General features: G+C 44.1%; 1 protein-coding gene across 1 annotated transcript in view; it reads left to right on the top strand.

Moving 5' to 3' along the window:
* The window catches only part of LOC126469521 (twist-related protein 1-like), a 98,289-nt gene that overhangs the window by 8,698 nt on the left and 62,561 nt on the right, over positions 1–27,030 (top strand). Inside the window, exons 2-3 of the mRNA XM_050096641.1 lie at positions 13,240–13,294; positions 16,464–16,574. Of these exons, the coding sequence (XP_049952598.1) occupies positions 13,240–13,294; positions 16,464–16,574 (166 nt within the window). The remainder of the gene's footprint in view (positions 1–13,239; positions 13,295–16,463; positions 16,575–27,030) is intronic.

Genomic DNA, 27,030 nt, shown 5'->3' with positions numbered 1-27,030 from the left:
CAACGTAATGATCGTCGGGAAAGGTGAGCACCCCATGCAGTCGCTGTGCCACTGTGGAGCATGAAATTGCGTGCTATGCCTTCCTGCCTGCTACACAGTGTACTGATCATTTGCTGCTGTAGGTGACCATGGTCGACCACCACCTCTACTGTGGACAGCAGTGCATGTGATTTGGAACGCTGCTTACGCAGTACCAAACTCGTGGGCTGCATTCGTCGCACTATGTCATTCTGTCTGTTCCACGATGAAGTCAGCGAAATGTTGCCTTAGGGCCACGTTGTTACGAAGAACGGCACCACAGTACACCGTAACTGCTGGCTGACTGACACATGCTGCCTTTCTTCGTTACTTCAACCTCCTCGTGGTGCGCGGCAGCCCAATCTTCTTTATACAATTTTGATGTTACATTTTCCCACTATTTAGAAAGCAGACTTTCCCGTAACATTACCACACGTCAAAGTTATTTTAAATGACAAAAGGAATATATATTCGCTAATGAGATTCGTCATAAGTAAACTATCACAGTTTGGTAAGTCAACAACAATAGAAGCTGAAATGACCTTTATAACTCCTTATTAAAGCTGTCTGTGGCTGAGAGAGGAGTTCAGTGTATATAAACAAAAATTTTTCATTGTTAGTCTAGTACCATAAAATGTCTGAGACCTAGTAAAGCAAGTTTTAAATCTAGCCTAAAATAATTTCTTCTGGATGATTAATTACTTCCATTCCATAAACGGATTTCATTTAAATACTGGTTGTCTGTAAAAAAACTATCTTTAAGTCTAGTTTCACGAACAGGACCAAAAATGTGTTCATTAATGTTAAATTCAGGTCAGTGCGCCATTTATAAACTTGCAGGTGGCCAGCATGTAGCCATCCACTGAAACTAAACATAAATACATATCCTGTAAACTCACTTGTTCCACGTAACTTCGACAAAAAAAAGTTCAAAGGATCTATGGAACATGTAACTAATTGTATATATCTGAGTAGTGTCTGTTCTGTCGGGCATCTCCGATATATACATTTCCGAAAAGAGGGTAAAGACTCCTCGATGTTCCTTTCAGTGCGAATGAACAAATATCGTCACAACTCCTACTGGAAGCAGGATTTGCGAATATTGAGTATAATGGACGAGGGACGTTGCATTGCAGCGTACGATAAGTTGGAAATTTGAGTAGGTTAGGAACCATGTCCGGATAACCGAAGCGGTGAATGCATCGCTTATGAGAAGCTGTAAATCTGGGTTCGGGTCGCGGTCTGACACTAATTTTCAATTTTCACCGTTGCATTACCACAATCCATTCTTTCCCTTTCCTTACCTTTCCTACATTTCATGTTTACATGTTTGTAACTAACTAACTAAAAATAATCTGCCTGACAAAAAAAGTGACGCGCCCAGAAGATGAGAAGGAAATGAAAAGAAACTTTACAGGTTTAGAGATAATGTGATGTTACACCAACGTTTACAAATATGAGACAAATTTACAAACAACTTGTCAATATCCTGGGTCCTGGCAATGGAACGGAAATGATATCCGAGCTAGGCCCATGTATGTTCTATCGGGGACAGATCTGAGTATATGGGTGGCCCCGAGAGTACCTCACGAACGTGCATGAGTGAACGAGCACTGTTTTGTTGAAAATGGCACCACGATACTACCTCGTGAGAGGTAACACGTGAGGACCCAGGAAGTCCCTGACGTCGCGTTGTGCTGTCAGAGATCCCACATTCATTACCAGTCGTGGCCTGAAGTGTTTCCCGATGGTCCCGCAAAACATAACGACTTGAGGAGCACGCTGTGCCTCTGTACAATATTAGAGGAATAAGACCCCTCCCCAGGTCGCCGTCACACTCGCCGACGACGGTCATCCGAGGTAGTACATAGCCACGATTCATCGCCGAACAGAATGCGACTCCATAAATGAGAAATCCATGCTTCCTGGGTATGGTAACACTTCACACCCTGCCATTTGTGTTGTGAATCTAACGGCAGCCTAGGCACAAGACGGTAATTCCCTATTCCAGCCGCTGCTAGTCTTTGATCAACGGTGCGGGATGACAGGTTGTTGCAGGGGGCGCATTACATGTTCTCGGATGGCAGGCGCAGATTTGAAGAGGTTACGAAGTCATTCCGAGTCTATCAGCCGTCTGGTGCACATCGTTCACTGCAAAGTTGTTTATCCTTCGCTAGCGCCTTCACGTAAGTACGTTCACTACATTATTTGTGCTAATCACGATATCAGTGTCAGATTTTGTGCAAAGAATTATTCCCGCGTTTTGTAGCACGGCGCCAGGACATTCATACAATCATGCGACGGCGCATTTGTGATCCGTTAACAAAGCGTAGAGAAACAATGGAAGGTATCGAAGATAGTGACTTTGTAAATAATCCGACGGATTTTCCGGAAGTTATTCCTCGTCCTAATACCGTCCACAACTTCAATTCCCAATGCCAACAGCATCTAGGGCCACACGTGTTCTCAGGACAACGTCACTACAACGTACAACCAACTGCACAGCATCTTCACTTTGTTCAAGACCCGAAGAGCGTCCACTGTCAACAGCAGTGCGATCAGCCTCTGTTACCAGGAGGCCAGCTACCGCCGCTCACCGACGATATGCGGATGCACTGTCAGCCGTCAGCTCCCAACGTCATACAACTGGTCCACCGACCACCCCATCAACCACGGCAGTCAGCAGGTATCCATTCGACAGTGGAACAACAGTGGCCTCAAGGAGTACAGTGTAACCTGCCACTTCAAAATCGCTTTGAAGTTATTGCAAATTCTTGTGCCAGTGAAAGTGAACCTCCTGTCAATAAAAACTCTCCACAACCACCAATAAAAATAATGATCCCTCCCGTATTTGTATACAACACCAAAAAGTGGAAAGATATAGCAAAAAGATTTAGAGAGGATCCTTTCTCGTCCTTGTGTATTGTGTATTGAACTGGGGACCTAGAAACGTCGGAGTGGCTTCGTCCCACCGTAGCCATCAGTGGTTCACAACCCCACAACAGGCCACAGTAGTCCACCCACCCCACCGCCGCCCCACACCGAACCGAACCCAGGGTTATTGTGCGGTTCAGCACCAGTGGAACCCCCAGCCCCGGGAACGTCTCATACCAGACGAGTGTAACCCTAAATGTTTGCATGGTAGAGTAAGTATGGTCTGCGCGTACGTGGAGACTGTGTTTGCGCAGTAATCGCCGGCATGGTGTAACTGAGGCGGAATAAGGAGAACCAGCCCGCATTCGACGAGGCAGATGGAAAACCGCCTTAAAAACCATCCACAGGCTGGCCGGCATATCGGACCTCACCACTAATCCGCGGGGTGGATTCATGCCGGATCCGGCACGCCTTCCCGCTCGGGAAGCAGCGCGTTAGACCGCGCGGCTAGCCGGGCGGACTTACTCATTCTTACTTGGCTAAATAGCGACGTGATGCTATAAGCATTGCGACTGAGACCCCTAACGATTACGGGAAGTGTGTTAGTTTTTTCAAAATTTCCCTCTTATGAAATTGATCAGACTAACAAACCGTAATCGTTAGAGGGCTACCGATCACATCTGAGGAAGAGATTGTTCAAATGTGTTTGAAATCCTATGGGACTTAACTGCTAAGGTTATCAGTCCCTAAGCTTACACACTACTTAACCTAAATTATCCTAAGAACAAACACACACACCCATGCCCGAGGGAGGATTCGAACCTCCGCCAGGACCAGCCGCAGAGGAAGAGATTGCTCTTGAATTAACGAACCAAGGATATCAAAAAAGTTATGTAGTAAAAATGCATTCGCCATATGACAAACGACCATATCCCTTGTTCTTAGTAATATTAACTCGTATTGTTAAAGCTGCAAAAGTTATGTCGCATTTCAGGTCTAACTGTGGAAGATCACATGTTTCCAAACTTTGTCATAGGTGTCAAAGATTTAATCATTGGTTAATACATTGCAATGTGGAACCGAGTTGTGTAAAGTGCGCTCAAAATCAGCTCATTTCAGACTATAAAAATCCCAGAGACTCTCCAGCCTTTTGCTTTAGCTGTGGCGGAAGCCATACTGCGTCATACAAAGGTTGCGTTGCTTACCAGTAACTACGCTAGCGCCAGCACCGCCAAGTAAATACATTCGCGCAGCAGGAGCCATCCCTGCTGCCATAAACAGTTGCCAGTGCCAAACAAGACACGCCCATTCCGGCTGTCCAGCCACGTTACACCTCATTCTCCAGGAGGTATACATCATATGCCGACATAACGAAAGGCACTCTCCGACAAATTTCAGCTAACCAGCACCTTCTACGGCCAAACTTGAGTTCTTCGTAACTGTTACATACTTCAACGCCTCCTCGCAGAGATTATCACAATGCCATACCTAATCTAATAAATATTTTACAAATGTTAGCGCATTCCAGAGGAAAAGACCTCTTAAACTGGCTCTGTAGAAGTCTAGCAACAGTCATCTGTTCACCACAAAATAAGTCAATATCAGAAATCTTATTACATCTACTGACCAACAATCCTTGAATGGTGAACAACGTAGCAGTGGAAAACTTTAAAATCATTTCCTGGAATGCAAATGGCGTAAAGAACAAAGTTCCTGAACTAATACTTTTCGTTAGTGAAATCTTGCCGGCCGGTGTGGCCGGGTGGTTCTAGGCGCTTTAGTCTGGAACCGCGCGAACGCTACTGTCGCAGGTTCGAATCCTGCCTCGGGCATGGATGTGTGTGAAGTCCTTAGGTTATTTAGGTTTAAGTAGTTCTGAGTTCTAGGGGACTGATGACCTCAGGTGTTAAGTCCCATAGTGCTCCGAGCCATTTGAACCATTTGAACCTTCCCCCACCTACTGATGTGGAGGCCATGCCTAGTGAATCCTGATCTACTTATAGACCCAATTGGCACCACTGAGATTTATCATGACGCTGAAACTATTGCACCAAATGCGCATTAGCGCAACCAGTTTGAGTAGCTATTTTACCAGGTCACCACCTACATAATATTCCCCGTCCCTATGAAGACTGTTCCTTGCTCCACCCACTATCACTACGTGATCCTCCTTCGTAAAATTCCTACATAACTCCCCTATGCCGTCAGTCACCTGAGCCAACACTGGACTAGGCTTCACAGTACTGGTGACCCGGTACTCCACAACACTTGCTGCAACTGCTGGCCCAGACCTCTACCGTGCGAACTACCTAGCAGCTGAACTTTCTCTTTTCTGTTAGACTTTACAACTGTCCTAGGGCTCCTAACCGCTCAGGACTGCTGCATGTTCCCTACATGTACAGCTACACGAGGCTCCTCTTCACTCAACTCTGACAGTTGGTTAAATCTATTGCATATAAGCAAAGTATAACTGTCTGAATACCTCCTCTTCCTAGCTGCCTTCTTGCCAAATGCCAGTTCCTATTCCCCACCACCGTTCACCTGTCTAGTTCCTCCTTTGCGCGTTGTAACTGCACCTGAAGGGCACAGATCTTACGCTCCTGCTCCTCTATCAACTTATTTCTACTACAGATTCTCCATTCCCAGGAGAGGATCTCGCTAGAATGCCCACTGGCTACCCCACTGCATTCCCCCCAATGAAAATACTTTGAACAAGTCTCACATCGTAACCCACTACTCACCCTACGACAGAGCGCACACTTCTCACTCATGGTAAAATTTTACAGTCACGTTAATTCAGTGTTAAAACTCAGGCGTTTCCCAGTCAGTGGAAGCAAATGGCTCTGAGCACTATGGGACTTAACTTCTGAGGTCATCAGTCCCCTAGAACTTATAACTACTTAAACCTAACTAACCTAAGGACATCACACACATCCATGCCCGAAGCAGGATTCGAACCTGCGACTGCAGCGGTCGCGCGGTTCCAGACTGTAGCGCCTAGAACCGCTCGGCCACCTCAGGCGTCCAGTGGAAGCATATCAAGGTCATTGTTATACCCAAACCAACCAAAGATCATAGGTATCCCAAAAACTACATGCCAAATGGTATCTTATCATCCGTTTCGAAAATATTGGAGTGGATCATACTTCTCTTACACCACAAAAAATGCAGTGCAAATCAGTTCGCCCAAATACTCCGTTTCCGTAAAAGGTGAGGAAAAATGAAGGTAAATATGAACATTATAACTTTTGAAAATGCTTAATTACATTATGAAACTCGATAATAAACGTAGTAGATGAGTTTTGCTATTTGGGTAGCAAAATAGCTGATTATGGCCGAAGTAGGGAGGATATGAAATATAGACTGACAATGGAAAGGAAACCGTTTCTGAAGAACAGACATTTGTTAACAACGAATATAGATTTAAGTGTTAGAAAGTCTTCCCTGGAGGTATTTGTCTGGAGTTTAGCCCTGTATGGAAAGAAAAGGTGGGGTATAGAGGTATAGACAGGTGAGACAAGAAGAGAGTAGGCTGAAGATTACATGAGCAGATCATGTAACTAATGAGAAGGTACTGAATAGAATTGGGCAGAACAGAAATTTGTGGCCTAACTTGAGTAAAATAGGGATTGCTTGACAGGACACATTCTGAGACATCAAGCGATCATCATATTAGTAGTGGAGGAAATTACTGCAGGTAAAAGTCGAATAGGGAGACCAAGAGATGAATGCAGTAAAGAGTTTCAAAAGGATGTAGGTTGCAGTAGTTATTCGGAGGTGAAAAGGTTTACACAGGATAGAGTAGCAGAGAGCTGCATCAAACCAGTCTTCGGATTGAAGACCACCACCACCACCACCACCACCACCACCACCACCACCACAACAACAACAACAACAACAAATGATTAAAACATTTTACGATCTCCGCGATGTATCTTTTTGTGTATTTTGTCTGAATCGATGCAGAGGAGACACGATAATATTTCCCCTCCTGCACGACATGCAGAAAAAATTGTGCTTGGATCTCAACACTAAGAAAATAATGTGTATTAATGTATGAGTCCGTCGAAGTTGATGTTGAGAATCGTCAGTAGTGGAGTAAACAGGTAGAAAGAAACTGAATGTCTTAGGTAAATGCGTAGTCATCATTGGTAGTTTCATATTTCGTTCGACTATCGTACAGCATTAAAATTAGTCAGTGAGTTAAGTGGCGCAATAGTTAAGAGGATGGGCTCGGATTCTGTCAAAGGGTGGTTCATTTCGCCGCCCGGCCGTTTTGAATTATGTTTTTAGTTGTTTCCTGAAATATTTTCAGTTTATTTACCCACCGTTTCTTTCGATAATGACTCGGCTGGTTCCCTCTGGCTTCTTTATAAAGGTAAAGTTATACTTCCTCTCTAGTGCTCTAATAGTCAACAAGACGTCACGAGTTAATCTTCCCTCTTTCGTTTCAAATGAACGGTAGGATGATGCAATAGAAATAATCTGTTTTTATCTCTGTAGTTTTAAATGTTCGTTCTTTAATGCGTTCACAGATGGACAAGCGCTAATGTCCGAGAAAAAGAACGCACGAACACAGCTGTGAATACGTGTACTATGAAAGTTTCAAGTGAAACTTGGCAGCCATTATGTTCACGTTAATATTTGATCTTGGTACTTCCCTCCTCTGGTATCGCGTGCTAACATACCGACGGGTCAGGGAGCTAAGCTATGGTCCACGTGGCTTTCGTCATTCCTTCTGTTCAAAAATACACCAAGTCCCTGCTCCAATAACCCGACAGGAGCAAGCTGGTTCGCTAGTGTCATACGAATAGCAAACTTTCAGACGTTTCGGCTGTAACGTAATTCGCTCTGAGTTCCCACACATCTGTACGTTGCTGAGACTCCACCGAGCGAGCTAGTTATATGATAATGTAATAGCATACAGGAAAAAAAAATCTCATGTTCAGGTTAAGCTATTGGAGGAAATGAATCAATTCGTCATACACCAGTTTTTTTCAACAGCTAATTTTGAGTATTAGGGTGAAAGAGTGAGTTATCTAGTTGATTCATAATTTAAAGGGCTCTTACTTAAGAGGTTATGTGTTGGGGCCTCAGGGAATAACTTCCATGGTATTAGTGGAGGCCTTATAGGGTAGTAATTGTAAGGGAAGACATAGGTTGGAATATACAATAAATAATGGAAAACTTCGTGCTATTTTTAGATGAAAGGATTGGTACAGGAGAGGAAATCTTGATAGATCGCATGAAACCAGTTAGAAGGTTGATTTCCAACCCCCCTCTCACCCGCCACTCCTAAAAAAAAAAAAAAACTATGCAAGAGATGTAGATAAATATACATACGGTACTGTAGCGTTAAAACATGAGACGCTTGGATATTCTGACGAAAATGTTATTTTCGTGGAGTCCCTTATGCGCATATTTCGCTTTAATATTACCTACATGAAAGCAGAAGTAAAAAGGCTCTTATACCTGTGTTACCCACCACGTACACAATTTATTTTTGGAAGTTCCAACTAAAGCAATTAATGATACGACTCATATAGGATTCCTAGAAACTTCCTCTACTCGGAATTATTTAATTCACAGCCGGCGGGTGGAAGTTATTTTTTAGTAAGGAAAAACTCTAGTAATATGTCTACCAGATTATCAGTTTTAAAATAAGCGTATGTCACATTTTCGCCGTTCAACCTCATTCCCCTTCAACGAAAAATAGCCGTTGTTAAGTAAAGAGTTTATCCTAAGATGTCTGAAAAAAAATTAATTACTGAAGTAGTACATGGGAAAGATACTTGACTTGCCTCCACGTCGGTCCGTTCCCATTTACGTTTTCCACGATTTCTCTGAACCACTACAGACGAATGCCGGATTATTTACTTAAATGCCTCATGGCCGCTTCTCACCTCAATTTTGCTAATGTTCTGTTTCTGGCGATTTCGACAATGACAAAAGGTTTTACTCTTCTATTCCTTATCCGTTTCTTATTAAGCAAATAATGTTGTTAAGATCCGCATTCACTAAATCCGCGCCGGCCGCGGTGGTCTAGCGGTTTTAGGCGCTCAGTCCGGAGCCGCGCGACTGCTACGGTCGCAGGTTCGAATCCTGCCTCGGACATGGATGTGTGTGATGTCCTTAGGTTAGTTAGGTTTAAATAGTTCTAAGTTCTAGGCGACTGATGACCGTAGATGTTAAGTCCCATAGTGCTCAGAGCCATTTGAACCACTAAATCCGCTCTTAAACATCAACAATAAAATTTAGACTACGCTTACGGGACCTCATAGCTCTTCTCTTCTGTCTTCAGTTATAGAGACAGTTCCGTACTTTTAAAAATTTAATTTGAACAAAGTAACATCGAAAAATATTGCTGAGTATTTTATTGTATCCTCACTGTTTGGTGCCGATGCAGGAGTAAAACCGGACTCGTATAAGGCAGAGGCATTTAAAAGTAGTTTGGATTTCACGCAACTGTGTTAATCACTTAAGGCATCAGGCAGGATTGTTAACTAAACGCCACGGTCGATTTTTTTTCCGATATACTTGAAATTAATAGTTATCGCTTCGATTCTCTGGGAGGGACTCTGATTTGTAATTTCAAATGTCTAGAAAACCTACTGTGACATTTTTTGAGAAATGTTGACAGGGCTCTTTGCGTCAAGAGGAAATGGCTATAACAGCATACTTCTTTTGTAGGAAGCAGAAGCTAAAGTGTGGCCAAGTTGCTTAGGCTGCTCGCCTTTATGAGTGTCATATCCGCAGTTATGACTGGTTCTACATGATCATCTAGAGTGACGCTGACATTATCCTACATTTCAATATCAAATAGGCATCTCACAATAACGTAAGACAACATTTTATAGCCGCTTAGAATACTCCTTTCGTTTTATTCCATGGCAGCGTATAATTATGAGCCGTATCTCATGGTGAGCTGATATCCAGTGATATCTACTTATATTGGGTCCAAGTACAGAAGACAGCCTGACTCTCCCATTTCTGTTACCTTCTGCTAGACCAGAGCTGTTATAATGTCTCTTGTAGACGACCGAGAACTGCAAGTCTCCAGAGAAATTTGGTGTATAAGTAAACTTGATTTGGACTTTTGAAGGCCATATTTCCCCACAGATAAGTTTCCCTTTTCATTACTGAGATGCAGAACGGTGGTCTCGATTGTCAGAACTACAGAATAAATTCATTCGAACTTTTAGAAACTCGGAAAGTGATTTTACATTGTATAGAAATGTATGCTAGAAATAAAAATCTCAGTCTAGATGTTCGTGATTAAGGTTGAGTGAGTCCACATAAGCGGCTTTTACATTAGAAAGGCGTAGTTGGGATTCTAACCTTCGGAAGATCTTTTTTTTTAAAGGACGTCATATTCGCTGGTGATTGTAGAAATTGTTTACTTCGCTATTGCAGTTTCGGCCTGTGGGTACAGTAAAATATTTTGCTTCAACACATGTCGGAGGATTTTAAAGTCGGACATGTGCTGAACCAAAATCTTGCAGTACCACTTGAAAATGGCCCAAAGGACGAAACTGCGATACCGAAATAAATAATTTCTGCAGTCAACGGTGAATATGATGCACTTTTAAAAAATTCTACATGACCGTGAACCTTGACCATCAACAGTTTGGAAGATCTGGTTATTGGAACACAGTATAGTCGTCTGTCACAAAACTGAAAAAAATCCACAAAGATAAAAAGTTTGTCGTCAGCTGAACAAAAAAACCTTTATTTGGCTCACTTTTTATCTTTGTGGAAATATTCTGCAACTGCTGAACTACAGCTATGAACAAAATCATAAACTGAAGAAAATTTGATGAAGATTCCCTGGGGAAATCAGAAACACAGTGGAAGTAGCCCAACGTAGAAGATTCAGTGAGGAGCCCCTCTTGTAGCTGTGTTGCTCTCCTGATAGGTAAGGAGCTCTATAGTTAGGAGTGGCGTTCACTATATTGGGGCACCTGGAGAAAACGCGACCAGCATCACTTTGGAACATGAACTTTTCTCTTTTTGTGGGTACGGACAGCCGTTACTGTGTGAGATATGGGAATTGCTATATAGTTAGTAGCGTTGTAAGAAATAGATTACCATCTACTGATAATTCAAGTTGTCCAACTGGCAGTGGGCTAGGAAATGATACTTCTAATCAACAGTAAGTTGTAGCTTCACGCACAAAATTCTCAATTTGCCCGTAGTGACACCTCTTTTTACACATTATGTTCCCTATGAGGTTGACCGTATTGGGAAAGCAGGGGAGGTGGGCGGGAGGTGCTTATATAATGATCAGACCTAGAAAATGCAAATAGACGGCCTTAAAAAAAAGCGAAGCAGCCAGAAAACATAGTCAAATGTCAATTTAATTTCTTACACATACACACCGTTGGCTGGTGCGTAAACGATTATAGGGGCAATTCTTTGTGACAAGTAGAATGAGCGCCAGAGTACGTTAGTATTGTTCGTATTTAGTGTTGTTACCAGGGCTGTTAGGGTGTGTCATGGGGCTGGGAGCGTCAGTTGTTGAGTGACCACTATGAAGGACACCGAGATGCTATGTGTTCGTGTGAGACAGCGTTATCAACACCTGAAAAAGTTTAAAAGATGCCTCATTGTAGGTCTCCATAGGTCGGCTGGTCGAGTCGTTCAGTACTCAGACTTGTGAGACATTTGTATATGACAGTGGCCCGATGCAGAACAGCATAGGAACATGAAAACCAGCCTACTCGCAACAAGGTTTCCGGTCGACCACATCCGACCACCACAAGGAGGATCGCTGTATTATGCACAAACCACATCGCAACCACTTGACGTCTCCCATTCGACAACAAGTAATGCGGTCCATGGAACATATTGTGTCATTCTGCATCATCGGTCAGACTACCAGCAGCCGGAGTAGGGAATTACCATCCCACACTTAGGCTGTCGCTAACACAACACAAATGGCTGCGTTTGAAGTGTTATCGTGACTGGGAAGCCAATGAATGCCGTCGCATTGTTTTCAGCGATGAATCGCGGTTCTGGGCTACCGCGGGTGACCATCGTCGCTGAGTATGGCGGCGACTTGGAGACAGATCCCATTCTTATATTGTGTTGGAGGGGCACAGCGGTGTTACTCCTGGCGTCACGGTGTGGGGAACCATCGGGTTGACTTCAGATCATGGGTGGTAGTGACTGGGAACTCTGACGGCACAGCAGGTGTCACGAACACCCTGTATCCTCATGTGTTACCTCTCATAGGATGTCACCACGGTACCATTTTCTAACAGGACAATGCCCTTCAACGCAAGGAACGTGTCTCTATGAACTGTATGTGTGGTGTCGTGTTAGACTTACTCCCGTGGCCAGCAAGATTTCCAGATCTGCCGCAAGCATGGGACCAGCTCAGACGTCGACTTCCTTCTAATACCAGTACCCAGGATGTCAAGGACCAGTTAGAACAATTGCGGGTAATCTTGCCACAGGAAAGGATACAACGGCTTTGTGAGACCTTTCCCAGTCGAATCAGTGCATCCATCCAGTGCAGAGGGGCGCAACGTCATACTGGTAAATGAGCTCATACTGCCAAGTTCTTTATGAATTACCTGGATATCGTAATCACTGAAGTACCATCACATACCCTCTCAACTCGTCAAGTTTCATTTCGTTTCCTCCTCCCTTTCACATTCTTGTCAGGCAGATATCGCCAACGAATCTGGAATAAGGTACTTTGGCGCGAATCCTTCTCATGAGGCCGATGAGAAAGAAGAAGGAAGAAGAACGAAGAGCGTGGTATTAACAATCGGTAGTCTCTATGAATGAGTGAAAGCCAGGATGGCCCATATACCGAACGACGCAACCGGCAGAGACGAACAGCGTATGTCACAAAGCGGCGCCCATTTCAAGAAAATGTTCGTGACCCAGGGTAGTCGGATCTGTTTCAAGACAATGTACTTACTTTGTCAATATGTGGCTCTCTAAATACTTTTCGTGACGATCTACTGTAGATGTATATCTCACCAGTTCTCTCGGTCAGTCTCTCTCTTCCTCCCCCCCCCCCCCCCATCTCTCTCTCTCTCTCTCTCTCACACACACACACACACACACACACACACACACACACACACACACAGACAGAGAGAGAGAGAGAGAGAGAGAGAGAGAGAGAGACACGAAAGAGTTTGTATGCCGTTACAAATAAATAAAAACCTGCAATACCGACAACCACACATTCCTATTTTAAATCTAAAAGTAACTAAGAATGCAGAATTAATCACAATCAGTGCTCTCCTGAAATTTCATCCAAGATAAATGATCGATGTACGAAATTTATTTTTCTGAATCTTTTCTCAAAGATGTTGCTCTATGTTCCAGGCGACCTGCGAAGACACTTCGACCAGTTCTTCCCTGGTTGCAGAAACAAAGTCAGGTAATATAAATTAGAAATACTGGTCAAATAGATCACCATATCACCATTGTTGCCGACATGAAAATCGCAGCGTCTAGGCTTTACCAACTCGCGACGAATTTTATGCGCTATATATCGGTACAATTATGAACACACTATCTGATCAAACAAATCCAGACACCTATTATTGGACGTTAATGTGGGGTGTGTCCGTCGTTAGCCTTCATGACAGCTTGAACTGTGCTGGGCACACTTTCAATGAGGTATCTGAATATCTGTGCAGGAATGGCAGCACATTATTCTTCAAGAGCCGAAGCCAGAGAAGGTAGTGATGTTTGACACTGGGGTGTGAAGCGAAATTCACATTACAACTCATCCCAAAGGTGTTTCATTGAGTTTAGGTAGGGACTCTGAACGGGCTAGTCTATTTCCGGAATATTGTTGTCCACAAACGAATACCTCACAGATGCTGCTTTATTACAGGGTGCATTGTCATATTGATACAAACAATCAGTGCCTTCGCACTGTTCCTCTACTGTACGCAGTACGCAATGATATAAAATGTGTTCATATCCCTCCGGATTTATAGCTTTCATAAGTGCAGTAACGGAACCACGCTTCAACCATTTAAAACACACCCCTACTGTAACACCACCTCCTCCCTACGTCACTGTTGACACTACACATGATGGCAGATAACGTCCTCCAGGAATTCGGCAAACCCAAACTCTTCCATCTAACAGCCAGAGGGTGTAGCATGGTTCATCACTCCAAATAGCTCGTTCCCAGTCATCCACTGTCCAGTGGCGTCACACTTTACACCGCCTCAAGCTTCGCTTAGCATTGCGAGGAGGTGCTCGACCATTGTACCGCCTTCCTAGTATCCTCCTACACACTGTCACTGGACTGTTGGTAACACTTTTGAACTCACGAGTCATTCCTTCCGGTGATTTTGTGCGATTTTTCCTACTACCTTCGGCAATGATCGACAGCACTTGTTCCCCCAACAGTCGACATGGGCAGCTTAAGAAGGTTTGAAATGTCCCTGATGGACTTGTTACTCAGGTGACATTCAATGACTAGTACACGTTCGAGGTCAGTGAGCTCTCCTGACCGTCCCTTTCTACTGTTACTGCTTCTTTTCTGACAACGCAATATTCCCTGGTTTTATATTTTTGTACTTGCGAGTCCACCTCTAGTGACATATAGTGATCAGTTACGCACTATATAGAAGAGCTCAGGTAGTGCATTACTCTGAATCTTTTATGTGAGAGCTCTTAAAGCTTTTTAAATAAAACATACGTTATTAACACTATACACATCTGTTCTTCATGTATACGTATTTGCAGTCCGCTAGAGGGCTCCGAATTGTAGCGCGTAACATGGTGGTGCGAAACGTAGCTACGTTGGTGCGCGAGACGCAGCGTGCTGTAATCGAGTTTCGAATATGAAGAGGCCGTCCACACATGGAGTATCCTATTCTTCAGCATGACAATCCTATGCGAGACCAGACACGAACACTGCGACACCTGCTACAGCTCCACATCTTGTGTTCTGTGTCATCGATTATCCTCCATACAGCTCTGACTTGGCCCCATTAGATTTTCATCTATTTCTAAAACTTGAAGAGCACCTTCAAGAACTTCACTTTGACCGTGATGAAACAGTCAAGCAGAGGTAAGATTGTGGCTCCGTCAGCGAAGTCAACATTCTACAGTGACGGTATCAACAAACTGGTCTCTCGCTGGGAGAAATATGTTCGTCGTCAGGATGACTGTATAGAGAAATAAATACGTAGATATGAAGAATGAACATGGTGAATGTTAATAACGTTTGTTTTGTTTAAAAAGCTCTAAGAGTTTTCACATGAAAAATTCGTAGGCATTACTTTTCAGCACGTCCTCGGGCACTTACAGTCGGGAAAGAACCTCTGTGGGGTAAGAACCGCTGAGGGAATAGAAACCACATACCTATCAAAGTGGTTGCGGTGGGGTGAAAAAGCAGTTCAGATATGTCCGACAGAACAGACATAAATAATAATATATATGCTCCTTGACGGTAACGATAACTTGAGTGCGGGTGCACACTACGTCCGAATTCGGGCGGGAATCGAGTAAAGCTGCGGGCGATGACGATAATGGATGGTGGATGGCACATGTGTAGTGAGCGACAAGTTGAGAATTTGGGTTGGAAGGAAATCGTGTCGGGATAGCCGAAGCGGTTGAGGCGACTGCTCGCGTAAAATGTGAGGCGACATCGAAGGTATCCGAAGAGATCGTTACTTTATAACGTATTAATATTAGAGCTTGGTGTATGGCACTGCTTTCCTGGAGGAAAATGGACATATGAAGGAACTTAATGTGTTACATACGGGACAGCGGCCGGTCAGATATTTACCAAGGAAATTCACAAGATAGCAGTATGTTTTCAGAAGTTGTTATTTTGTTTACACGACCAGTTTCTGCATCTCTTCTCAAGTCCTCGATGTACACATTCCACAAAAAATTCACTGAATCCATGTATTGAGGCTCCAGTTATGCAGGCATTAATGTTCCTGATTCTCTGGGCTTGGTGTGAATAGTGGCCTGAAGATGGCATTAATGAGATAACGAAACTGGGCGTGTAGGTAAAATAACAGTTTCTGAAAACATACGACTGTTTGGTTAATTTCCTTGGTAAATTAATGTGTTATTGTGAATTTCGCACCTGATAATCGGATGCACTCTGAAATTTGCATTAGGCATTTTTTCTGAAAACGAAGCTTATTTAACCTGAGGACTGCAGAGACACAATAAGCCACAGGTCACACAGTGCTAAGTGGCGGAACACGAACACCATAACCGACATATCTTCTTTGCGAACCCACAGTAAGCACAGGAAAATGTCGTACTTCATGTTAGTGATCAATGCGGCAGATCTACGATAGAACAATAAAAAAATAGTTGCTTGTTTGCGGTTGTTTCGCTGTTCTCGCTTAATGTGTTGTGTATTTGATATTTGATAAAATACCTTGTTTTAATTGAACTATGCTTTTCATCAGTATTTGCATAATTTCTTTCTCTGAAAGCTTCTAAAGTAAGCAAAAACTGTTTCTCTTGTTTTAGACTCCTTGACAATACAGCTGTCAGACTCTTACTTTAGCCTCTGTCAGCAGTTGGGTGATACTAATTAAGCACCACCCTTCATACAGGAAACGGAGTACCGGAAAGGACACAAGATGCTGAGTTTTATGGAGAGCTTCTCACCGACGAAAAATTTCAACGAAGGGCACGAGAAAATGATGAAGATGGGCAGCCCTGCGGTAAGTTAAGGGAACTAATGCAGTGTGTTGTTTGTTACAATTAAGCGAAAAATTGGAACCCTATTACTCACTAACACTGGTTAAGAGCAAAATGGAATTGCATGGAGTTTCTTGGTAAGGCCTTAACGGAAGTGGTTTGGCATTATCTTGTTCGGAATGTGGGTGAAATGTCAAGTTTGTATCGCTTGGGTGACTGTAATGACTCCTTGTGAAGTGTACAGATCTATTTGTGTTGTTATGATTAAGGATGGAGTGGAGGGAAGGAAGAAGCTGAAACCTGATGTTAGCTTGGGATATTAGACTACGGTAGCTCTAAGCAGGCCGTTCACTCCATTAGATACTGCGTAGAAGTTTGTGCTGAAGTGGGAAACACCTTAAACCGTTTAATAATGTCATTGTTCGTACTACATTTAATACTTTCTTTTGATATTTTTCCTTGAGTTATAAATTATTCGGGCTATTTACATTGCTGGCCAACATTGCTATTAGTGTCGAAAATTTATTCTGCCATCATGATTCGAAGGAGCTATCATCGGAACGAGAGTTAGCACATAAGTATTGATGAGTGACCTGAGCAATGGAAGCAGGTAATCATTCACGACTATCTCCACCAAGTTCCCCGCAGTCGTTCTGTACCTCTAGAACGAAACTGTTCTATGTCATAAATGCCACACACAATGTATAACATCTCTCTCTCTCTCTCTCTCTCTCTCTCTCCCTCTCTTGGTGATATGGGACTAAGTGACACAGATATAAGACACTATTTTATCAACGTAGTCATCAGATCTCTGATAGCAAAGTTCTATCAATAGTTCAATATCTCGCCTGTGGAAATCCTCCTCTTGGTCAAGGAGCCATTCAAGAACAGCTGTGTGAACGTCCTCAGCGTTGGAAAGTCTCTTTCCTCTCCAAATGTTCTTTCAGCTTTTTGTAAAGGTGGAAAGTGAATGGTTTAAGATATGGACTTCTCGCTCAGCAGCACCCAAGCCTGTGCAGCCTTTACATTTCATTACGGCTGGATGAGACAGTGCAATTGATCCACATACGCCAGAATTTCACGGGTAATCTGTGCGCAATTTAGATATTTTTCCTCATAAGAATCGTTTTGTCCGGCGTACTTCAGCTTTGAGGTACGTTTAATTCCGCGTTACTGTTCGGCGCAATGTCCCTCCTCCAATATGTAGTGGGCTGTTAAGTACACGCTTGTATAGTGTGTTTGACAATCATGAGATCTTTTGTTGGGAGGTATTGTATTTATATTGTTATGAGTGTGAAAAGAAAAGAAGGAGAAAGTTGAAACGCAGTACTAGCACAGAGTTTTACTGATCTTTAATAGTAAAGGGCGAGCCTCCGATTGTAGTGTTTGCATTCTGCAAACGAATGAAAATTAACAGTGTTATAAGCGTTGATTCAATTAGACAGGGCACAGAAGTTTGGGATTTGAGCCATAAAATTTGCATAAGCTCTAATGACCAAGAATTTTACGCTACCGTCTCTCCTCTCCTTTCGAGAAAACATTAATAATTAAAACCTCTTCCACCACCAGGAATTTAGCCGGTTAAATGCAACCTCTGTAGCCTGTTACAGCGGCCTCTGTTAGGGAGGAAGTTACAATAAAATATGAGCGAAGGAGGTTATCATCGTGATCCTCATTACGAATTATGTATACTTGCCTGCGGCAGTGTATAAGCCAACTACCAACTGTTTCCTTGATCGTCCCAAACCTCTGAACGGGAAACTTATCCTCTGGAAATGATGATATTTAGCCCCCTTAAAAGTATAGAGTGGTCGAGTTGGAGCAATGTAGATGACGTTGAACTGCTACCTGCCCATCATGTGATCGTCCTCCGTTGACGTATGTCACGGCAGCGAAGCGGTGTGTGCGTTCCGATCAGTTATACGGAGTCAGCGCAATTACACAATCCACCGCCTATGTAGAGACCTTTTAGCTACAAGTATGCCGGAATCTTATTGACAATGTCATTATAGAAACGGGGATTAGCGATCACGATGTCATATTAGCAACTATGGTTGCGAAAATTAATAAATCAGTTAAATCAATTAAGGAGGCTAGTAGAGTTTTTCTGATAGATAGTGCAGATAAGAACTTCTTAGCATCTCACTTAGAGAGTGAACTGACGCCACTTAGTTCCAGTAAGATGGACGTAAGAGGATTATGAGCAAAGTTCAAGCAGACGGTAAATCGTAGTCTGGAGAACTATGTGCCTAGTACGAGGGTAAAGGATGGAAAAGAACCACCATCGTTTAATGACGAAATTCGGAAGAAGTTGAGCAAGCAGAGGATTCTACTGACGCCAACATACATTGCGCGTAAGGACCACGAAAATAAGATGCGAGAAATTAGGGCTGATACGGAGGCTTACAGACAATCGTTTTTCCCTCGCTCTATTTACGAATGGAACGGGAAAGGAAATGACAAGTAATGGTACAGGGTATCCTCTGCCACACACTGTACTGGGGTTTGCAGAGTATCTATGTAGATGTATGATGACGTTGGTATGAGGGACACCCAAAAAAAAAAAAAAAAAAAGCTTTGAGCACTATGGGACTTAACATCTGAGGTCATCAGTCCCGTAGAACTTAGAACTACTTAAACCTAACTAACCTAAAGACATCACACACATCCATGCCCTAGGCAGGATTCGAACCTGCGACCGTAGCAGTTGCGCGGTTCCGGAGTGCAGCGCCTAGAACCGCGTGGCCACCGAGGTCGGCGGCACCCAAAATCGTGGTTACAAGTTCTAAATTCTAAATCTTTGCATTTCCAATCTGGGTTCTTCCAGAATGATGATGAGGACAACACAAACACCCAGTCTCCGAGCGGAGAAAATCTCCGATCCGGCCTGAAATCGAACCCAGGACCGCGTGATCCAGAGGCAGCAACGCTAGCCACTCGACCACGAGAAGCGGACGACGTATATGTACACTACTGGCCATTAAAATTGCTACACCAAGAAGAAATGCAGATGATAAACGGGTATTCATTGGACAAATATATTATACTAGAACTGACATGTGATTACATTTTCACGCAATTTGGGTGCATAGATCCTGAGAAATCAGTACCCAGAACAACAACCTCTGGCCGTAATAACGGCCTTGATACGCCTGCCCATTGAGTCAAACAGAGCTTGGATGGCCTGTACATGTACAGCTGTCCATGCAGCTTCAGCATGATACCACAGTTCATCAAGGGTAGTGACTGGCGTATTGTGACGAGCCAGTTGCTCGGCCACCATTGACCAGAAGTTTTCAATTGGTGAGAGATCTGGAGAATGTGCTGGCCAGGGCAGCAGTCGAACATTTTCTATATCCAGAAATGCCCGTAGAGGACCTGCAATATGCGGTTGTGCATTATCCTGCTGAAATGTAGGGTTTCGCATGGATCGAGTGAAGGTTAGAGACGCGGGTCGTAACACATCTGAAATGTAACGTCCACTGTTCAAAGTGCCGTCAATGCGAACAAGAGGTGACCGAGACGTGTAACCAATGGCACCCCATACCATCACACCGGGTGATACGCCAGTATGGCAATGACGAATACACGCTTCCAATGTGCGTTCATCGCGTTGTCGCCAAACACGGATGCGACCAGCATGATGCTGTAAACAGAACCTGGATTCATCCGAAAAAATGACGTTTTGCCATTCGTACACCCAGGTTCGTCGTTGAGTACACCATCGCAGGCGCTCCTGTCTGTGATGCTATGAGAGATCTGGAGAATGTGCTGGCCAGGGCAGCAGTCGAACATTTTCTGTACCCAGAAATGCCCGTAGAGGACCTGCAATATGCGGTCGTGCATTATCCTGCTGAAATGTAGGGTTTCGCATGGATCGAGTGAAGGTTAGAGCCGCGGGTCGTAACACATCTGAAATGTAACGTCCACTGTTCAAAGTGCCGTCAATGCGAACAAGAGGTGACCGAGACGTGTAACCAATGGCACCCCATACCATCACACCGGGTGATACGCCAGTATGGCAATGACGAATACACGCTTCCAATGTGCGTTCATCGCGTTGTCGCCAAACACGGATGCGACCAGCATGATGCTGTAAACAGAACCTGGATTCATCCGAAAAAATGACGTTTTGTCATTCGTACACCCAGGTTCGTCGTTGAGTACACCATCGCAGGCGCTCCTGTCTGTGATGCAGCGTCAAGGGTAACCGCAGCTATGGTCTCTGAGCTGATGGTCCATGCTGCTGTAAACGTCGTCGAACTGTTGGTGCAGATGGTTTTTGTCTTGCAAACGTCCTCATCTGCTGACTCAGGGATCGAGACGTGGCAGCATGATCCGTTACAGCCATGCGGATAAGATGCCTGTCATCTCGACTGCTAGTGATACGAGGCCGTTGGGATCCAGCAGGACGTTTCGTATTACCCTCCTGAACCCACCGGTTCCATATTCTGCTAAAGTCATTGGATCTCGACCAACGCTAGCAGCAATGTCGCGATATGATAAACTGCAATCGCGATAGGCTACAATCCGACCTTTATCAAAATCGGAAACGTGATGGTACGCAATTCTCCTCCTTACACGAGGCATCACAACAACGTTTCACCAGGCAACGCCGGTCAACTGCTGTTAGTGTATGAGAAATCGGCTGGAAACTTTCCTCGTGTCAGCAAGTTGTAGGTGTCGCCACCGGCGCCAACCTTGTGTGAATGCTGTGAAAAACTAATCATTTGCATATCACAGCATCTTCGTCCTGCCGGTTAAATTTCGCGTCTGTAGCAAGCCATCTTCGTGGTGTAGCAATTTTAATGGCCAGTGGCGTATGTTCGAATTCCACGTCTAACAACTACTCACAGACGGCAAGTGACAACACTAACGACCGGCCGGAGTGGCCGAGCGGTTCTAAGCGCTACAGTCTGGAACCGCGCGACCGCTACGGTCGCAGGTTCGAATCCTGCCTCGGGCATGGATGTGTGTGATGTTCTTAGGTTAGTTAGGTTTAAGTAGTTCTAAGTTCTAGGGGACTGATGACCACAGAAGTTAAGTCCCATAGTGCTCAGAGCCATTTGAACCATTTGAACAACACTAACAGTGGAGAGTACTCGTATGAAGCGTATGGGGGCTATGCCGAAAACGGTGTAATCGTTATAATGCGGAAACGGAGTGATTTTTTTGACTTCCGAAAGGGCTTGATGTTGGCTTTCGGGCCAAGGGTGGAAGCATTTCCGAAACGTCTAAGTTTGTGAACTGTTTACGCGCCGCCGTGAGTAAAGTATGCCGTGCAAGGCAAAATGGCGTTATCCAAAAACCGGTGCCGAGGTAATTATGGTCAACCACGCACCATAGATGACAGGGCTGAAAAACGGCTGCAGAGATATGTGCGGGCGAAATGACGTGGAAAGTTTGAACAACCAAGGAGCTACCAACATTGTCTCCTCATCGACTGCTTAGCGAACGTTGCTGAGTAGTTAATGGGCCTCCGCAAAAGGCGCCTGCGTGATGCACTCATGCTGACTTTTGTTCATTGGCGACAAAGGCTGGAATTTGACACTGATACCGCAATTTTACGTCCAATGACTGGCGAAAGGTGGCCTTTTCGGATGAATCACGTTTCTTGCGTTTTCGGTGTGGAACGTCTGAAAGTAAACACCCTGCAACAACCGTAGGAAGGGTCCAGGCCGGAAGAGACAGCGTGATGGTCTGGGCAATGTTTTCGTGGCATTTCCTGGGTGATCACGCCATTCTGGAATGCACGATGGATCAGTAAAAGTATGCATTTATCCTTGAGTACCACGTCCGCCCTGCATGCAGTGTGTTTTTCCTCGGCACGATGGCATCTACCAGTAGGACAATGCAACATGTCACACAGCTCTCAATGTACGTGCGAGGCTGGAAGAGCACCAGGATGAGTTTGTCGTACTCCCTTGCCACCAAACTGGGACCACCTCGGTCGGGCTGTTCGCACCATGGTTCCCATGTCGGGAAACCTAGAGCAGCTGGCCATTGCACTGGAGTCGGGATGGCTCCACATCCCTTCCAGAACCTCACTGACTCTCTTTCTGCGCGTATTGCAGCAATCCGCATTGAAGAAGGTAGTTATTCAGGCTTTTGACTGGTGGTCACATTAGTGTGACTGGACAGTATAGACGGAGCAAAGTGGAGACGTGACAGTAGCAGAAAGAAGCTATGATGTTTGTATGTGCCCGTGACTACATCGTGCATTAAGTTGTCAGCTTCGTTGGCATATGAGCGCGGACTGTTCAAAGTGTCTACAAGAAATGGTGTACTATTCGCAGCCACGTAATGCGACGCAAGAACTTTTTGCGTAAAAAAGAGTCGGGTATTTCGCAAATGGCCATTTCTTAAAACGACGCACAAAGCTGCATGTTTTCATTTGGTGAAACATCACAGACAGTAGCTGACTTGAGTCGTATAGTGTGCTCAGAAGAGTCATAGTTTTGCGGCTTTTCATGTGATGCAAGGCGTCAAGTACAGCTACGGCCATTTAGGGGCTTTATCCGCGGTATGTTAAGGGTGCATTTCTGGATGGAGGTGGTTCTATCATGTCTTGGGAGTGTTTTTGTACCATGATTTGGGCGCACTCTTTCGGGCTACCAGGGTGTTTATTTAAATATTCTCGCTGACCAAGTGTTGCCTCTTCTACATAGTCATCATCTGTTTGTTGACTACAGCTATGTCCGCATACGGTCCTGGTTCGACGAACACTCAGGCACGTTATCGCCTCTCGACTGGCTCACTAAATCACCCGATCTTAATCTCATGGAAAATGGCTGGGGCTATTTGGAACAGCGTGTACAACGTAGCAGTCCGTGTTCCCACAGTTTTGTAGTTTTATGGAATCTAATCATCTGTGAGAGGCTACTCGTGGGTATGGCATACCTGAAGAAACTCTCTTATTCGACAGAGCGAGGTGGCGCAGTGGCTAACACAATGGACTCGCATTCGGGAGGATGACGGTTCAATCCCGCGTCCTGCGAACCTGGTTTAGGTATTCCGTGATTTCCCTAAATCGCTACAGGCAAATGCCGGGATGTTTCCTTTGAACGGGCACGGCCGATTTCCTTCCCCATCCTTCCCCAATCCGATGAGACCGATGACCTCTCTGTCTGGTCTCCTGCCCCGAACAGCCCAACCCCAACACTCTTATTCGACGATCTGAGGCGGCAATCAAGGATAGAGGTGGAGTTTTTATTTTTGATAGCTGGCAAGTATTTTGTATGACGAACTTACTAATTTGTCATATTCAGACAGAGCTAGGAAGATCTGATCACCGAAGGAAAGAAGATTGTCGATTGACACACATCGGTTATGTTGTTACGAAATCGGAAAAGAGGCTGAATTACTTTTGAGAAAAATTTTCAGCAAGCAAACAGTATAATGGATACTGTTCACGTATCTGTAACTGTTAAATCTGGGAAGTGAAGGGGATTTTAAAAGTAACAATACATAGGATAAGAGAAAAATTGGCCTAACTCCACGATTTTTATCCCCCGCGCTTCCCTACAGTGCCAAATTGGTGCTGCCTTGATGCCTCAGTATGTGTCCTGACGCCGATCCGTTCTTCTAGTCAAGTTGTGCCACAAATTCCCCTTCTCCCGTATTCTATTCGGTATCTCCTCATTAGTTACGTGATCTACCCGTCTAGTCTTCAGCATTCTTCTGTAGCACCACATTTCGAAAGCTTCTATTCTCTTCTTGTCTAAACTGTTTATCGTCCATATTTCACTTCCATACATGGCTACACTCTCTACAAATACATTCAGAAAGTACTTTCTTACACTTAAATCGATACTCGATGTTAACAAATTTGTCTTCTTTAGAAACGCTTTTCTTGTCATTGCCACTCTACATTTTATATCCTCCCTACTTCTACCGTCATCAGCTATTTTGCTTCCCAAATAGCAAAACTCATCTACTACCTTAAGTGTCTCATTTCCTAATCTAATTCCCTCAGCATCACCTGATATGATACGACTACATTCCATTACCCTCGTCTTGTTTTTGATGATGTTCATCTTATACCCTCCTTTCAAGACACTGTCAATTCCGTTCAACCGCTCTTCCAAGTCCTTTGCTGTCTCTGACAGAATTAAAATGTAATCAGAAAACCTCAAAGTTTTTATTTGTTGTCCCTGGATTTTAATTCCTACTCCAAATTTTTCTTTTGTTTTCTTTACTGCTTGCTCAATACACAGATTGAAAAACGTCAGGTATAAGCTACAACCCTGTCTCACTCCCTTCTCAACCACTTCTTTCCTTTCGTGCCCCTCGAATCTTATAACTGCCATCTGGTTTCTGTATAAATTGTAAACAGCCTTCCGCTCCCTGTATTTTGCCCCTACCACCTTTAGAATTTGAAAGAGAGTGTTGTGTCTAGACAAGACAGCCTAGACACAATGAGAGGAAGCCGAAAGGCACGCGCTAAGCCAAAGCAGGGTGCGTGAGGTCTGAAACAGGATACGTAATGAATGCTATAAAGAAAAGTACGTAGCTTCTGGAATACTTAACTTTAATCCATCCTTTTGGTACATCTGGAGATTGTGGCGATACAAGTGAGACTCTTTAGATACATGCAATGTTACTAATGGCGCCTTGCTACGTCGTAGCCATTGACTTAGCTGAAGGCTATTCTAACTATTGGCTCGGCTAATGAGCAATGCTTCGTCCATGTAGTCGCTAGCAAAGTCGTCCGTACAACTGGGGCGAGTCTATTCCGTATCTCGAGACCTGCCTTGTGGTGGCGCTCGGTCTGCGATCACACAGTGGTGACACGCGGGTCCGACATGTACTAATGGACCGCGGCCGATTTAAAGCTACCACCTAGCAAGTGTGGTGTCTGGCGGTGACACCACAGAGAGTATTCCAGTCAACATTGTCAAAAGCCTTCTCTAAGTCTACTAATGCTATAAACGTGGGTTTTGCCTTTCCTTAATCTATATTCTATGAGAAGTCGTAGGGTCAGTATTGCCTCGCGTGTTCCTACGTTTCTACTGGATCCAAACTGATCTATCCCGAGGTCGGCTTCAACCAGTTTTTCCATTCTTCTGTAAAGTATTCGACTGTGTCATACATCTTGCTCACCAGATGCAAGAGTTTCGTCATGGCTGGCTCTCCCGAGGTTGTCAGTAGCTCTAACGGAATGCTGTCTACTCCCGGGGCCTTTTTTCGACTTAAGTCTTTCAGTGCTTTGTCAAATTCTTCAATCATCATCATATCTCACTTCTCATCTTCATCTACGTCCTTTTCCATTTCCGCAATATTGCCCTTAAGTACATCTCCCCTTTATAGAACCACTATTTACTCCTTACACCTTTCTGCTTTCCCTTCTTTGCTTAGGACTGGTTTTCCATCTCAGCTCTCGATATTCGTAAAGGTGGTTCTCTTTTCTTCAAAGGTCTCTTTAATTTTCCTGTACGCAGCATCTATCTAACCCGTTACTATATATGCTTCTACATCCTTACGTTTGTCTTCTAGCTATTCCTGTCTAGCCATTTTGCACTTCCCGTCGAGCTCATTTTTTATACGTTTATATACCCTCTCGCCTGTCTCATTACTGCACTTTTATATTTTCTCCTTTAATCTACTGAATTCAATATATCTTCTGTTACCCAAGGATTTCTAATAACCCTTGTCTTTTTACCTAATTGATCCTCTGCTGCCTCCACAATTTTATCTCTTAAAGCCACCCATTCTTCTTCTACTGTATTGTTTTCCCCTGTTCTTGTCAATAGTTCCCTAATGCTTCCTCTTAAACTCTCTGCGACCTATGGTCCTTCCAGACTATCCGGGTCACATCTCCTTAAAATTCTGCTTTTTTGCAGTGTCTTCAGTTTCAAAGTGCAGTTCATAACCAATAATTTGTGGTCAGAGTTCACATCTGCCCCTGGGAGTGTCTTGCAATTTAAAACCTGGTTCCAAAATCTCTGTCGTAACATATATAATCAATCTGAAACCCTCCAGTGTCTCCAGGTCTCTTCCACGCATACGACATTCTTTCACGATTCTTGAGCCAAGTGTTCGCTATGATTAAATTATTCTCTGTGCAAAATTCTACCGGGCGGCTTCGTCTTTCATTCCTTTCAAATGGTTCAAATGGCTCTAAGCACTATGGGACTTAACATCTGAGGTCATCAGTCCCCTAGACTTAGGACTACTTAAACCTAACTAACCTAAGGAAAACACACACATCAATGCCCGAGGCAGGATTCGAACCTGCGACCGTAGCAGCCGCGTGGTTCCGGACTGAAGCGCCTAGAACCGCTCGGCCACAGCGGCCGGCTGCTTTCATTCCTTTCCCCCAGTCCATGTTCACCTACTGCTTTTCCTTCTCTTCCTTTTCCTAGTATCGAGTTCCAATCTCCCATAAATATTAAATTTTCGTCTCCTTTAACCATTCTAATAATTTCTTTTATTGCATCATACCATTAACCACCGCGAAATTTTTTTCTTCCTTTTCTT

This window comes from Schistocerca serialis, chromosome 3 (assembly GCF_023864345.2).
Source record: "Schistocerca serialis cubense isolate TAMUIC-IGC-003099 chromosome 3, iqSchSeri2.2, whole genome shotgun sequence".
NCBI classification, from domain to species: domain Eukaryota; kingdom Metazoa; phylum Arthropoda; class Insecta; order Orthoptera; family Acrididae; genus Schistocerca; species Schistocerca serialis.
This window is presented reverse-complemented; position numbering and strand designations above follow the sequence as displayed.